At 38.7% G+C, this 13,590-nt stretch overlaps 1 protein-coding gene across 1 annotated transcript in view; it reads left to right on the top strand.

The window, feature by feature from the left end:
• Window positions 1–13,590, top strand: part of LOC134355552 (protein phosphatase 1 regulatory subunit 12B-like) — a 249,629-nt gene that overhangs the window by 124,738 nt on the left and 111,301 nt on the right. Inside the window, exons 8-12 of the mRNA XM_063065573.1 lie at window positions 969–1,123; window positions 3,335–3,450; window positions 10,898–11,110; window positions 12,202–12,296; window positions 13,287–13,433. Of these exons, the coding sequence (XP_062921643.1) occupies window positions 969–1,123; window positions 3,335–3,450; window positions 10,898–11,110; window positions 12,202–12,296; window positions 13,287–13,433 (726 nt within the window). The remainder of the gene's footprint in view (window positions 1–968; window positions 1,124–3,334; window positions 3,451–10,897; window positions 11,111–12,201; window positions 12,297–13,286; window positions 13,434–13,590) is intronic.

The raw sequence follows: 13,590 nt of genomic DNA, 5'->3' as shown, positions 1-13,590 counted from the left end.
ATATCGTTTGGGCCGTCGGGGTCACCAATTGTAGTGGTGTGCTACACACAGCGCTAAAATAACCACACGTAGTCGGTGAGTTAGAGTTGCGATAAAAGAGATTTATTCAAACTTCGCGGCCTGCTTTAAAGCCTTCCCATTCTGCCCTCCCTGGGCGGGACTGCTGTGGGGAATGCATAATCGCAGACCCTCTCCGTGCGGGGGATTTTCCCCCTGCTGGTGAAGATGGCCTGGTGCCCTTTTTGGGGCCGGTCTCTCTGCCGGCACGCACTGGTTCGTGTGTGCTAGAGAGTGGGTCGCCACAGGTTTTAATTACTCGTTTGATTATATTTTTCCTTGCGGAGGCTGATCCGGAATCTAATTGTTCTGGATTTTGTTTTAAATCTATTGCTTATTTATCTATAACTACATTGATCAATGTTTGTTGTCTTTTTCCCTCTGAGCGTAGAATTAGGCCATTCAGCCCATTGCGTCTGCTCCACTATTTGATCATAGCTGATTTATTATCCCTCTCAAACCCATTCTCCTGCCTTCTACCCGTAACATTCGACACACTTACTAATCAAGAACCTATCAATCTCTGCTTTAAGTATACCAAATCACTAAACCTCTACAGTTGCCTGTAGCAATGAATTCCACAGATTCACCATAGTGACATTAGACCATTTAATTAGGGTGATTACATGGGAATCCATTACAAGTGTTGTGCTTCAGAATACTGGCTATGAAGTCAAAGCATTGACTGGATCCATTGTTCTGCTTATTTGAATTTGTAATTTCAAAGGGGTATTAATGTGATCTGTTGCCCCTCCCATGATGGAGCTCAGCTTTTACAGTACTGTATCCAGAATTTAAAACTAATTGTCCTGTAATGGCTGAAATACTGTTGAACTTTCTGTTAATCTAGTAATATAGTCAATCATTTACAGTAATCTGAACAGATGAGGAAATTGTCATTATTGTTGCAGTAAAGATGGTCTGCTTTCTGTGGAAGAAAAGGAAGCTAAACGTAAATCACTAGAAGGAGAGAAAGTTGATGAGGAGAGTAAAAAAGACGAATCTAGTAGCTCCAGTTCTGAGGAAGAAGATGATGCCTCTGATTCTGAATCCGAGATAGATGCAGGTAAACTGAACCATTGATGAAATTCTAACTAGTAGAATTAACATGGAGTTTGGAACAAATTTAGTTGTCTCTTTGCTGGACTTGCATGAGGGCTTACTTAATGGCAACTTGTATGTGATTATTTGTTATAATTAGATCAAATTGTAGCTGAAAATGAAATTTGTTTCAGTTAACACTGAAAAATAATTTTATGGAGTATGTCAAATTTATCAATGTTTTCACTGTTTAAAAATGAAAAACACGAGAAATATTTTCCAATGAAAGCATTAAAATGTAAATGATATAAAAAGAAATGAAACACAAGTAACAAAATATTCTTTCCTTGAATCCCTGCACCTAATGTAGGATCTGGACAGATTCTTAGTATAAATCAGTTTTCTACAGTCATGGCATGCAGCAAGAAGTCATCAATGGAGGGAGGAGTCCACGCATAGGATTTGTGTGGTTGTCTCAAAACTTGCTACTAGTTTACATGGAGAAAATTTAGTAGTTCTATATATGTATATGTGTATGTACATATGTGTGTGTGTGTATATATATATATATATATATATATATATATAATATATAATATATATATTATAAAATTTCAATTTAGCAATCAACTTGATTGTCTTTCAGAGTTAGATAAAATTGTTACTGAATTGCAGACTATAACATTGCTTTGTGCTTGTATCATTGAGCTCAGGGTCAGGGCAATATTTCTACCTGCACTATTCCTGTGATTGGCTTTTAAGCAACGTGTGATGCTCATTTTATCAAAGCATCTCTCAATCATCAGTCACACTATTCAAACTTATTAATGAGCATGTGATTACAACTAAAATACAAGCTAGTTTATCAATAATGCTTTCAAATACACATTATATTTGTAAGCTTTCTCAAACATCAATTTATCCCATAAATTATGATTATACATGCATTGGATAATGCTAATTAATTTCCAGATGACAAGATTCTTAATAAGAATAAATACTAAAATTACAAATTATATATTTCAAATATGGTGTATAGAATAAATAATTTACAATTAATAACATTTCTTCATCTGTCACCAATCAGACTCTGGTTAGTGACACTCCATTGATACTTTTAATTTGAATAACAAACCTAGGTAGTTGATTGTTTTCTTAAATTTGAATAGGAGTATTTTTCTGGATCTTGTGAGACGATGTAATAACCTAAGTTATCACTTGTTTTTTTTTAAACATTATCTCAATCTTTATGCATTCCATTATCTGAATCGTGATACAAAGGCTGACTGATGTCAATCCCCAGTGTTTGATTAGCTAGACAACTAAATGTCAGTGATGACATGATAAGAAATTTATTTTTGAAGCAGTGAATGATTTTATCATTACAGAGTGTGGTTATCATAAGTAGATCAAACCTGCTGCAGCTTTCTCCTCTTCCATCCCATATTTGGGTAGTCAAATAGGACTTAGAAGTTTGGATTTGGAACCCTAATTTCAATAACTCCTTTATCTTCTATCAACTCATCAGGGCAAATGTTGTTGCACATTAACTGTATTCTGCTTATTATTTCTAATCAGAAAGATGTTTTATTTTGGGGGAAAATTATTTTAAAACTTGTGATTTCTTTCTTAATACAGCTCTACCAGTACACTAAAAGCCTTCAATGGCCATGGATTGAGGAGGACAGTGTTCTCTTCCCCTGGGGAATATTGTTTTTCTAAGGATGCTTCTATGATTTTAGTTAGTTGTAGTTCAGTGTCATGTATCTTCTTGGAAAACTTTCCTGTCAGTTGAAAGAGGCAATAATCGCAACAAGCACACTGCTCCCTTATCCTGTGTAAGATCAGTTCTTGTTGCTTTAGCAAATGGATACTTACTTGATTTGGGAAGAGGGGTTTTGAATGAGTTGAAGTTAATGTAGTACTGTGAATTGTCATATTTTGTATTGAAGATGGATAGGATCAGAAACTCAATAAATGTTAATAATTCAACCTGCTTCAGGACAAATACTTTGAATTTCTTTTTATATTCTACCTTTGTGTTTAAACAACTTTGTTGATCCAAGAACCAGTTTCATGAAGCTTCCAATTTGTCATTCATTCCAGAAAGGAATGTGCTGATTGTAAAGTTATGATTTTTTTTTAAATGTTGATATCATTCACATTTGCAAAATTTTAATACAGGATTTCTCAAAGTTGACTATTTTCAAATTAACGTAATTTTTTTTTTGTACAGATAAATCAAAGTCTTCTGTCAAAAACAATATAAACAGCAAATTGAATAGCAGTGTCTCTCACCTATCCACGACAGGGCAGTCCACTCGATATACAGCTACCATTACAACAAGAAAGGTAAACTGCAGTTCTGGTGCCTTTTGCTCCTCTGGTACTGTAGTTTGTAAAATAGAGGGAGTAATTAAATAATTTTCCATGAAGGTAGTCGTCATGGATATCAGAACAATATGAATGCTACAGTGAGCAAAGTATTAAAAAAAAATTTGACTATGCACGAGGTAGGCTTGAGTTGTGTATGAGCCGAAGAAAGATTGAAAGTGAAGAATGTTCATCCAAGTAAAAACAGACAAATTTTGTTAAGGAGAAGATGGGGCTCAAGTTCATTGTGTGGAATAGATTATCATTGGATTTGAATGTATTTGAAGAGATGCAGCAGAGAGAAAATCAGAAGTGAATAGTTGCATTTAATTTCACTAAACAAAAATCCAAACATGATTATGACCTTACAGTGGTGCTAGAAAGTTAGTGAACCCTGTGGAATTTTCTCTATTTCTGCATAAATATGACTTAAAATGTGATCAGATCTTCACATAAGTCCTAAAACTACTTAGAGAATCCAATTAAATAAATAACACATCAAATTATTCTTTTTCATTTATTTATTGAGAAAAATTATCTAATATTACTTGTATTTTTTGGAGAAAGTATGTGAACCTTTGCTTTCAGTAACTGGTGTGACCCCCACCCTTGTACAGCAATAACTTCAACCAAACGTTTCTGGTAACTGTTGATTGATCAATCCTGCATATCAACTTGGACGATTCCTTCTTACAATCTTCTTCAACTCTGGAATGTTGGTGGGCTTCCTTACATGAGCTGCTTGCTTCAGGTCCTTCCACAACATTTCTATAGGATTAAGGTCAAGACTTTGACTTGGCCATTCCAAAATACAAATTTACTTAAACCATTCTGTTGTTGATGTACTCTCGTCTTTTGGATCATTGCCTTGTTGCATTATCCAACTTCTATTAAGCTTCAGGTGATGAACTGCTATCCTGACATTCTTCTGTAAAATGTAAACACGAGGAATTCTACAGATGCTGGAAATTCAAGCAACACACATCAAAGTTGCTGGTGAATGCAGTAGGCCAGGCAGCATCTCTAGGAAGAGGTACAGTCGACGTTTCGGGCTGAGACCCTTCGTCAGGACTAACTGAAGGAAGAGCTAGTAAGAGATTTGAAAGGGGGAGGGGGAGATCCAAAATGATAGGAGAAAACAGGAGGGGGAGGGATGGAGCCAAGAGCTGGACAGGTGATTGGCAAAAGGGATATGAGAGGATCATGGGACAGGAGGCCCAGGGAGAAGGAAAAGCGGGGGGAGGGAAAACCAGAGGATGGGCAAGGGGTATAGTCAGAGGGAGAAAAAGGAGAGAGAGAGAAAGAATGTGTGTATATAAATAAATAACGGATGGGGTACGAGAGACAGGGTTGCAAAAATGCCATCCCCTTCTCGCAATTCCTCCGTCTCTGCCGCATCTGCTCTCAGAATGAGGCTTTTCATTCCAGGACGAGGGAGATGTCCTCCTTTTTTAAAGAAAGGGGCTTCCCTTCCTCCATCATCAACTCTGCTCTTAAACGCGTCTCCCCCATTTCACGCACACCTGCTCTCACTCCATCCTCCCGCCACCCCACTAGGAATAGGGTTCCCCTGGTTCTCACCTACCACCCTGCCAACCTCTGGGTCCAGCATACTATTCTGCGTTACTTCCGCCACCTCCAACGGGATCCCACCACTAAGCACATCTTTCCCTCCCTCCCCCCTTCCCCCCCGCTTTCCTCAGGGATCGCCCTTTACGCGACTCCCTTGTCCATTCGTCCCCCTTCCATCCCTCCCCACTGATCTCCCTCCTGCCACTTATCTTTGTAAGCGGAACAAGTGCTACACATGCCCTTACACTTCCTCCCTTACCACCATTCAGGGCCCCAGACAGTCCTTCCAGGTGAAGCGACACTTCACCTGTGAGTCGGTTGGGGTGATATACTGTGTCCGGTGCTCCCGATGTGGCCTTCTATGTATTGGCGAGACCCGACACAGACTGTGAGATCGTTTTGCTGAACACCTACGCTCTGTCTGCCAGAGGAAGCAGGATCTCCCAGTGGCCACACATTTTAATTTCACATTGCATTTCCATTCTGATATGTCTATCCACGGCCTCCTCTACTGTAAAGATGAAGCCACATTCGGATTGGAGGAACAACACCTTATTTTCCATCTGGGTAGCCTCCAACCTGATGGCATGAACATTGACTTCCCTAACTTCCGCTAATGCCCCACCTCCCTCTCGTACCCCATCCGTTATTTATTTATATACACACATTCTTTCTCTCTCTCTCTCCTTTTTCTCCCTCTGTCCCTCTGACTATACCCCTTGCCCATCCTCTGGGTTTTCCCCCCTCCCCCTTTTCTTTCTCCCTGGGCCTCTTGTCCCATGATCCTCTCATATCCCTTTTGCCAATCCCCTGTCCAGCTCTCGGCTCCATCCCTCCCCCTCCTGTTTTCTCCTATCATTTTGGATCTCCTCCTCCCCCTCCCACTTTCAAATCTCTTACTAACTCTTCCTTCAGTACGAAGGGCCTCGCCCCGAAACGTCGACTGTACCTCTTCCTAGAGATGCTGCCTGGCCTGCTGTGTTCACCAGCAACTTTGATGTGTGTTGCTTCTCCTGTAAAATGTCTATTTTGAATTCATTGTTCCCTCAACGGTTCTAAGTTGTCCAGGCCCTGAAGCAGCAAAGCAGCCCCAAGCCATGATGCTCCTTCCATCATGCTTCACAGCTGGTATGAGTCTCTGGTGTTGGTGTGCAGTGCCTTTTTCCTCCAAATATAGCAATGTGTATTTCTACCAGAAGTTCTTTTATCTCATCTGTGCATAGATCATTGTCGTAGAAGTGTTGTAGAACATCTACGTGGTCTTTTGCAAACTTGAGACGTGCAGCAGTGTTTTTCTTTTTGGAGATCAGTGGTTTCCTCTGTGGTGTCCTTCCATGAACACCATTCTTATTCAGTGTTTTTCTTATAGTGGACTCCTGATCAGAGACTTTTAAGTTATAGAGAGTTCTGCAGGTCTCTTACTGTTACCCTTGGTACTTTTTCACCTCCTTCAGCTTTATGTGTTGTGCTTTTGGTGTGATCTTTGCAAAGAGTAGCAACACTATGAGTTTCCTCTATTTGTAGACAAATTCTTTTGCTGTGGACTGATGAACACTCGGGTCTTTAGAAATGCTTTTGTAGCCTTATCCAGCTTCATGCATCTCTACAATTCTTTTTCTAAGGTCTTCTGATAGTTGTTTTGATTGAGGCATGGTACACATAAACAGATCTTTCTCGAGAAGAGCAGGCTCTGTCAGTAACCTGACTTTGTGTGTCTTTTTTTGTAGGCAGGGCACCCCTTAAAAATCCATACCTCCAATTTCATCTCATTGGTTGGAGCACCTGACTCCAAAAAGCTTTTGTAGAAGGCAGAGAGGTTCACATACTTTTTCCAACAAATGCATGTAATATTGGATCATTTTACTCAGATAAGTGAACAAGTATAATGATTTTTGTTATTTATTCAATTGGGTTTTCTTTATCTGCTTTTAAGACTTCTGTGAAGATCTGATTACATTTTAGGTCATAGTTAAGTAGAAATAGAGAAAATTCTACAGGGATCACAAGCTTTCTAGCACCACTGAATATTAATACAATGTCCATATGCTGTCAGTCTCAGTTCACTACAGCCGAAATAAGTTGGCGTCATTACATTTTGGGGTTTGTACTGGAATGTCAAAAGAAATTAAAGCTTACTTTTAGCCTTCAAAAATATTTAAATGGGAGTTCTGTATTGTTTTACCAAAAGAGCTTTGTGATTATCTTTTTGCTTAAAACTGCCATCTCGGTAGTGTTTCCTTTTGCTTGTCTTGAAGATTATTTTTAAAAACTCTTCCCTCTTAAACTCAAGGCAACTGAGTTGCAACTATAGTGGACAATATATTTACGCTAGATTCTTAAATGTCCGGTGGCCAAAGTCTCCCGAGTATGCCTGTTGCCAATTTATTGATTTTTTTCAAAGAGCTGCCGCTTGAAGCAAAAGCATGTTTCATAATTAAAGTCAAGCATTAGCAAACAAAATAGACAAGCAGTCAAAATAGGCACATAAAAACACTGGCTAGATGCCACTAAGGTTCTCTAAAATCTCATGACCTGTTAATAGGACAAGTGAATGAATGTCTCCACACCAGTATCTCTAGCATAGAGGCTCACATTGCAGTCTGGTATTTCTAATGGCACATTTTGCCCTTATCTAACAACAGACTTGTAAAACAGGTATTCTACTCTGACCTCCCGCATAGGAGGAAATTACCAGGACAGAAACGTGCTTAAATAATCTCAAGGCTTCCTTGAGAAAGTACAACTAACCAACTCATGGCAGTTCTGTTGGGCTGTTCAGTGGAACAGAGATTTGGAATGGCAAAAATAGTGTACCACTCTTATAACCCCCTTGCCTCATCAGCCGAGTCTCTGCATCCAAAATTGGCCTCTTCAGCCACTTTGTAACCTCAAGTGGATGCAAGTCTTCTTTCCCCAGTTTATTGCCTGCAGTTAAGAAAATGATCATCACTGGTGTCCTGAAAATTCATCTTCAAAACTACTTTGTGAATCCTATTATGAAATTGTAACTAACTTGACAAAATGATTGTGGTTCATGTCCTCAGTAACTTGACACCTTGCTGTCTCATTTATTTCTCCTTCATTGAATTCAGGTTTTCTTGTAAATTTATACATTGTTATTTTTAGCCATTTCTGATAGACATTGGTTCAGAGGAAAGTGAAGTCACATGCAATTGGTGAATAATTTGTTTTAGGGGAAAAATGTTAAGGCAGTGCATAAACTGTGGGAGTTTGGAAACAATTGTTATATTGCCATAAGTAATCTAAATAGGGTGAATTCAGTTAAATGTGTATCTGTGAAACTGAGTTAGAACGAATTGTATTTAGGTTGGGTTATGTAGGAATTTGAGAGCACCATGCTGACAAAACAAAAATGCTGGATGAAGATGTTAAATTTTTAATTAGGTTATAAGACATAGAAACAGAATTAGGGCATTATGCCTATTGAATCTGCTCTACAATTTGATTATGGCCGATATAATTTGCTTCTTAACATCATTCACCTACCTTCTCCCTGTAACCTTTGACACTCTTCTACTAATCAAGGACTTGTCAATCTCTGCTCTAAGTCTACTGAATGACGGCCTCCAGAGAGTTTGTGGCAATGAATTCCACGGATTTATTACTCTCTGGCTGAAGAAATTCCTCCACAACTCTGTTCCAAAGGGATAACCTTCTCTTCTGAGGCTCTGCCCTCAGGTCCTTGACAGTCGCACTATTAGAAATGTCCTCTCCACTCCCTTCTATCTGGGCCTTTCAATATTCATTTCAGTGATATCCGCATCTCCCCCCCCCCCCAACATTCTTCTAAAGTCTAGCAAGTAAATGCTTAGAGCCATTAAATTCTCCTCATGTGTTAACCTTTTCCTTCCCATGATCATTCTCATAAACCTCCTTTAGGCCTTTCCCAATGTCAGCACAACCTTTCTTAGATATAGAGCCCAAAACTACTCACAATACTCCAAATGTAGAAAGTATAAAACTTCAGCATTATATCCTTGCTTTTATTTTCTAGTCATTTTGAAATGAATAGTAACATTGCACTTGCTTACTACTGACTCAACCTGCAAGTTAACCTCTAGGGAATCCTGCACTAGGACTCCAAGTCCCTTTGTATCTCTGATTTCTTAATTCACTTTTTTTTTTATTAAGTGCATCATGAGCAATAGCCAGATCTGAAATGCTGACTAAGTCAACTAGTTCCTAAAGAGAACTCTGATAGGCAATGCAGATGGTTCACTGCTGCTCAGCGATAGAGCACAAAAATATCATATGTACAATTAAGAAACATTAAAAAAATTGTAGAAACACTGGAGTTGTGATCATGTTGAAGTCTGCTGGAGAGAGACATTTATACACATGCTGTCCTCCATAATTCAAAGAGATTGAAGGGTAAGGTTGCAGGGTGACAAAACGTGGCAGGAGCACTTGGAGCTAAAAACTGATCCCTACCGGGAGAAAACAGCACCTGTTCTTTCCACACTGTTCTCCAGCAGTTTAAGGACGAAGTCCAGCCGGAACATAACTCACAAGTGCTCTTAAAAGTCAGGTATTAACCCTACCTACCAACAACCAAGCATTGCTATCCTGGTCCCCTTTATGATAGCTTATGAAGAAGCATGTGGCTTCCCTCCCAGAGATGATAGGTGTTTGTGCACTCGACTCTTGAAGGCTTGGACCCCATCGTCACAGATGTTTCCAACCACATTATCTGGAAGGCTGTTCCAAATTCTGATAGCACAGTGAAGGAAGCTTCTATCCAGTGTGTAGGTTCTCGATCAGGCATAGAAACAGCATGAGCAAGCAAAGATAAACTTGATGGTGTGGTGCGCTGTTTCTCATAAGATGAAAGCAGCATGGCGCGAAGGTCTGGAAGGCTGTGGCTAGTCTGCATTTTGTATAGCACAGTAGCTGCAGCAACCTGTTGTCTGTGGTGTAAGCTACTGATAGCTAGCTTTCTCATCAGCTGTGGCTTATCTACACCTATATTTTAAAAAATAGTCTCCACCTTTATTTCTTCTACCAAAGTGTACACTTCCCTACACTGTATTCCATCTGTAACTTCTTTGCGTATTCTCCTATTCTGTCCAAGTCCTTCTGCAGGATCCCTGCTTCCTCAGCACTGCCTGTGCCGCCATCCATCTGTATCATTCTCAAACTTGGCCACAAAGCCACTAATTCCATCATATAAATTATCAACATATAACATAGAAATTAGTGGACCTAACATCGACCCCCCCCCTCCCCCGGTAGGACACCACTAGTCATCAGCTGCTAACCAGAATAGGGCTTCTTTATTCCTACTGTTTGCCTTTAGCAATCTGTCTATGCTAGTACCTTTCCTGTAATGCTATTAGCTCTTATTTTGTTTAGCAGCTTCGTGTTGCACCTTGTCAAAAGCCACCTTAAAAACTCAAGGAAGTGACATCCTTTGTCTATCTTGCCTGTTATTTCCTCAGAGATTTCAACAGATTTGTCAGGCAAAATTTCCCTTCAAAGGGAACCCTTGAATTAAAATCTCTTTTATCGAATGCCTCCAAGTATCCCAAAATCTCATCCTTTGTTTGTCCTTAGTAGGAACACCTGAGATGAAAATAAGTGCTTTATGACCCTGATACATCATTTGAAGAATTTGAATATTTTATGATTTTTCAGTTGTGGTTACAGAATTTATTTTTATGATAATTGAAACTGGCTGCTTGTGACATTTTAATGATTTAAGATATTTCAATATGTCCTGCATATTATGAGAAGATTATGAAAAGTAAAATTCAAGAGCAGAGTTAACCATGAACAATTGCTAGTTTTGTGTTTTTTTTTAAACTTTCTGTAACTAGTGTTTATCTTCTTACAGATCATTAGCCCTTTCATTAAATCTGCTACCAAAGATGAAGAAGGAAAGGATGAATCTCCAGCTTCCTGGAGATTGGGGTTGAGGAAAACTGGGAGCCATGATGCACTGACCGAAATCAGCAGTTCTCAAGCATTGAAAGAAAAGGACTCATTTGGAATCATCCGGTCAGCTTCAAGTCCCCGGCTGTCAACCATATTTGCTAACCAGGAAAAGGTGCATTTTTAATAATCTATTCTAATTTTTATTGCAAGATTAAGGAATTTGTTTCTTTATTGAAAACTGTAAAGTTGTACTGTATTTAAACGTTACATTTTCAGATGGCTGTTGTTTGTCAGACTCTTCTGTAATATGGAATATTGATCTTAAGATTACATTAAAATCTCAACAGATGGGCAGTTGATTTAGAAACATAGAAAACCTACTGCACGATACAGGCCCTTCGGCCCACAGAGTTGTGCCGAAAATGTCCCTACCTTAGAAATTACTAGGCTTACCCATAGTCCTCTATTTTTCTAAGCTTCATGTACCTATCCAAAAGTCTCCTAAAAGACCCCTATTTATTGAAAAATCAGAAATAACCTTCAATATGACATTCCTACATGATTTTGAATATTTCCAAACTGGAATTGGGCATGAAAGGTCATTATTACATAGACTTTGGAAATCATTCTCAAGTTTTGCTTTTCAACTCATTCATTTTCCAATCCCAAAAATATTCTGGTGCTGTATTTTCAGTATTCCCATTGCATGAGGCAAAGTATACACACTGAACATTCAGTGACTTTAATCAATTTGCATTTAATGTTTCCTTGGAACTGGCCTGTCCAAGTCCACCATGACTGTAACATAAAAGAGTTGTGAATGCAAGGATGATTGCTGTTTAACAACAGTAGTTTGAATGTCATTTGCACCAAGCTCTGTTCCTGTGTTTTGGAAAATTTTGCAAGTGGCATTCAGACTTGTACCCATTTATACCAATCTCTAACATTCCTTTGGGAGGTGATCTAGACACATCTTGAAATCCCAGTTTGGAATTCCATCAATATCAGTTTTGGCATCTGAATCAGAAAATGAACTGGGGTAGTTGCTTCTGTCTCTGGATGCAAGCTGAAGAATTTCACTGTGATTCATGAGGTATTGCAGGATGACTTTAAAATATACAAAGACCTGTTATATAGGAGTTTATTTTATTTGTACATGACTAATGGATTCTCACATTGCAGTAAACAGGAGCTACTAATACACAAAAGGCATATAGCCTTCTTTGGGTTGTTAACTTCAAATCACTTGTTTATATTATTCAGGACAAGGATACTAAAACTAGACTGGTATATGTTTCACCAACCATCCCAGGCAGACGATTGCATAGTACATCAGACATTGAAGAAAAGGAAAATAGGTAAGTTCTTAGTATTTTAATTGTTGGTATTGGTTTGTTAGTGTCACGTGTACTAAGATATAGTGGAAAAACTTTTGTTTCAATGTTATCGAGATAGATCATTCCATTACATTGAGGTAGTAAAAAGGAAAACAAAGCAGAATACAGTGCAGGTAGACAAGTGCAAGGGTCACCGTGAGATAAATTGGGAGAACCAAGAATTTATCTTCCAGCTTAGAGGTTCAGTTCAGGAATCTCAACAATAAGGTTGAAGCTATCAATGACCCTTGGGGCATCTGCTCTCAAGCTTTTGTGTCTTCTTCCAATGGGAAGGGGCAGGAAAAAAAGAATGCTTTTAGTAATTGAGCTTGAATTCTGCTAGAATATAAAATTAAAAGCCTGATCTGCACTCAATTTGGCCATATCTGATCCCAGCTTGTATATTTGGACTCAATCTGACCAAAAACATTTGCAAAAATGTGGAACGTAAAGACTTGCTATGCTGCGATACTTTACTATTGATCAAGAATAATACAATAATAGTGAGAAAATCATCCTGACCTGGATAAATTACTGAGCTTGATTAGCATGGTACAGCCTGACCTGACCCAAAACTTTACTTGAATATGTTCACAATCTCAACCGACGTGATCTGGGTTACATCGGTAGCTGGGCTCCAAACAGGGCAAGTGTTTGCTACTAATAAAGGGAGTGGCTTGATTTATTTCCCCAATTTTTAATCGTATCTTCCAAGATTAGAATGCTTTCACTTAAGGTACTAGCATTGCTTGTAGTTTGGGAGTGTAATTTGTACATGGCAGTTTTGATGATTAGCAATGGACTTTTTTTGAACATTTTCAAGTTTTTTTTCCTAGGAAGAGACAAAACTGCTTTAAAGTTTTTGAGAAGTGCCACGCATATACTACTATTACATTGTCCAGTCTTATTTACCAAAGAATGGTGTTGGATACACATTGCAACTTAAGCTGGATCACTTTATTCCATTCAAAGGGAATCTGCAGCTAGTCTGGTACGTAGTGGTTCTTATACGAGACGATCATGGAGGGATGACTTAAAAGATGCAAATCACGTGAGAAGTGAAGGTGGCATGTCTGTAAATGTATCAACTGCTAACACAATGCCTTTGTATCAGCGGAGGTGAGCAAGAACATTATTTTACGTATATGCAGCATGTTATACAAAGACCCATTTTTAAGCATCTGTTATTTTCTTAAAATTGTGAATCCACAATTCAGTTGATCAGTTTTGCATCTTGGATATTTTAATATTTGTTTTTGCCAAATATATTGAGTGA

This window comes from Mobula hypostoma, chromosome 13 (assembly GCF_963921235.1).
Source record: "Mobula hypostoma chromosome 13, sMobHyp1.1, whole genome shotgun sequence".
Lineage (NCBI taxonomy): Eukaryota > Metazoa > Chordata > Chondrichthyes > Myliobatiformes > Myliobatidae > Mobula > Mobula hypostoma.
This window is presented reverse-complemented; position numbering and strand designations above follow the sequence as displayed.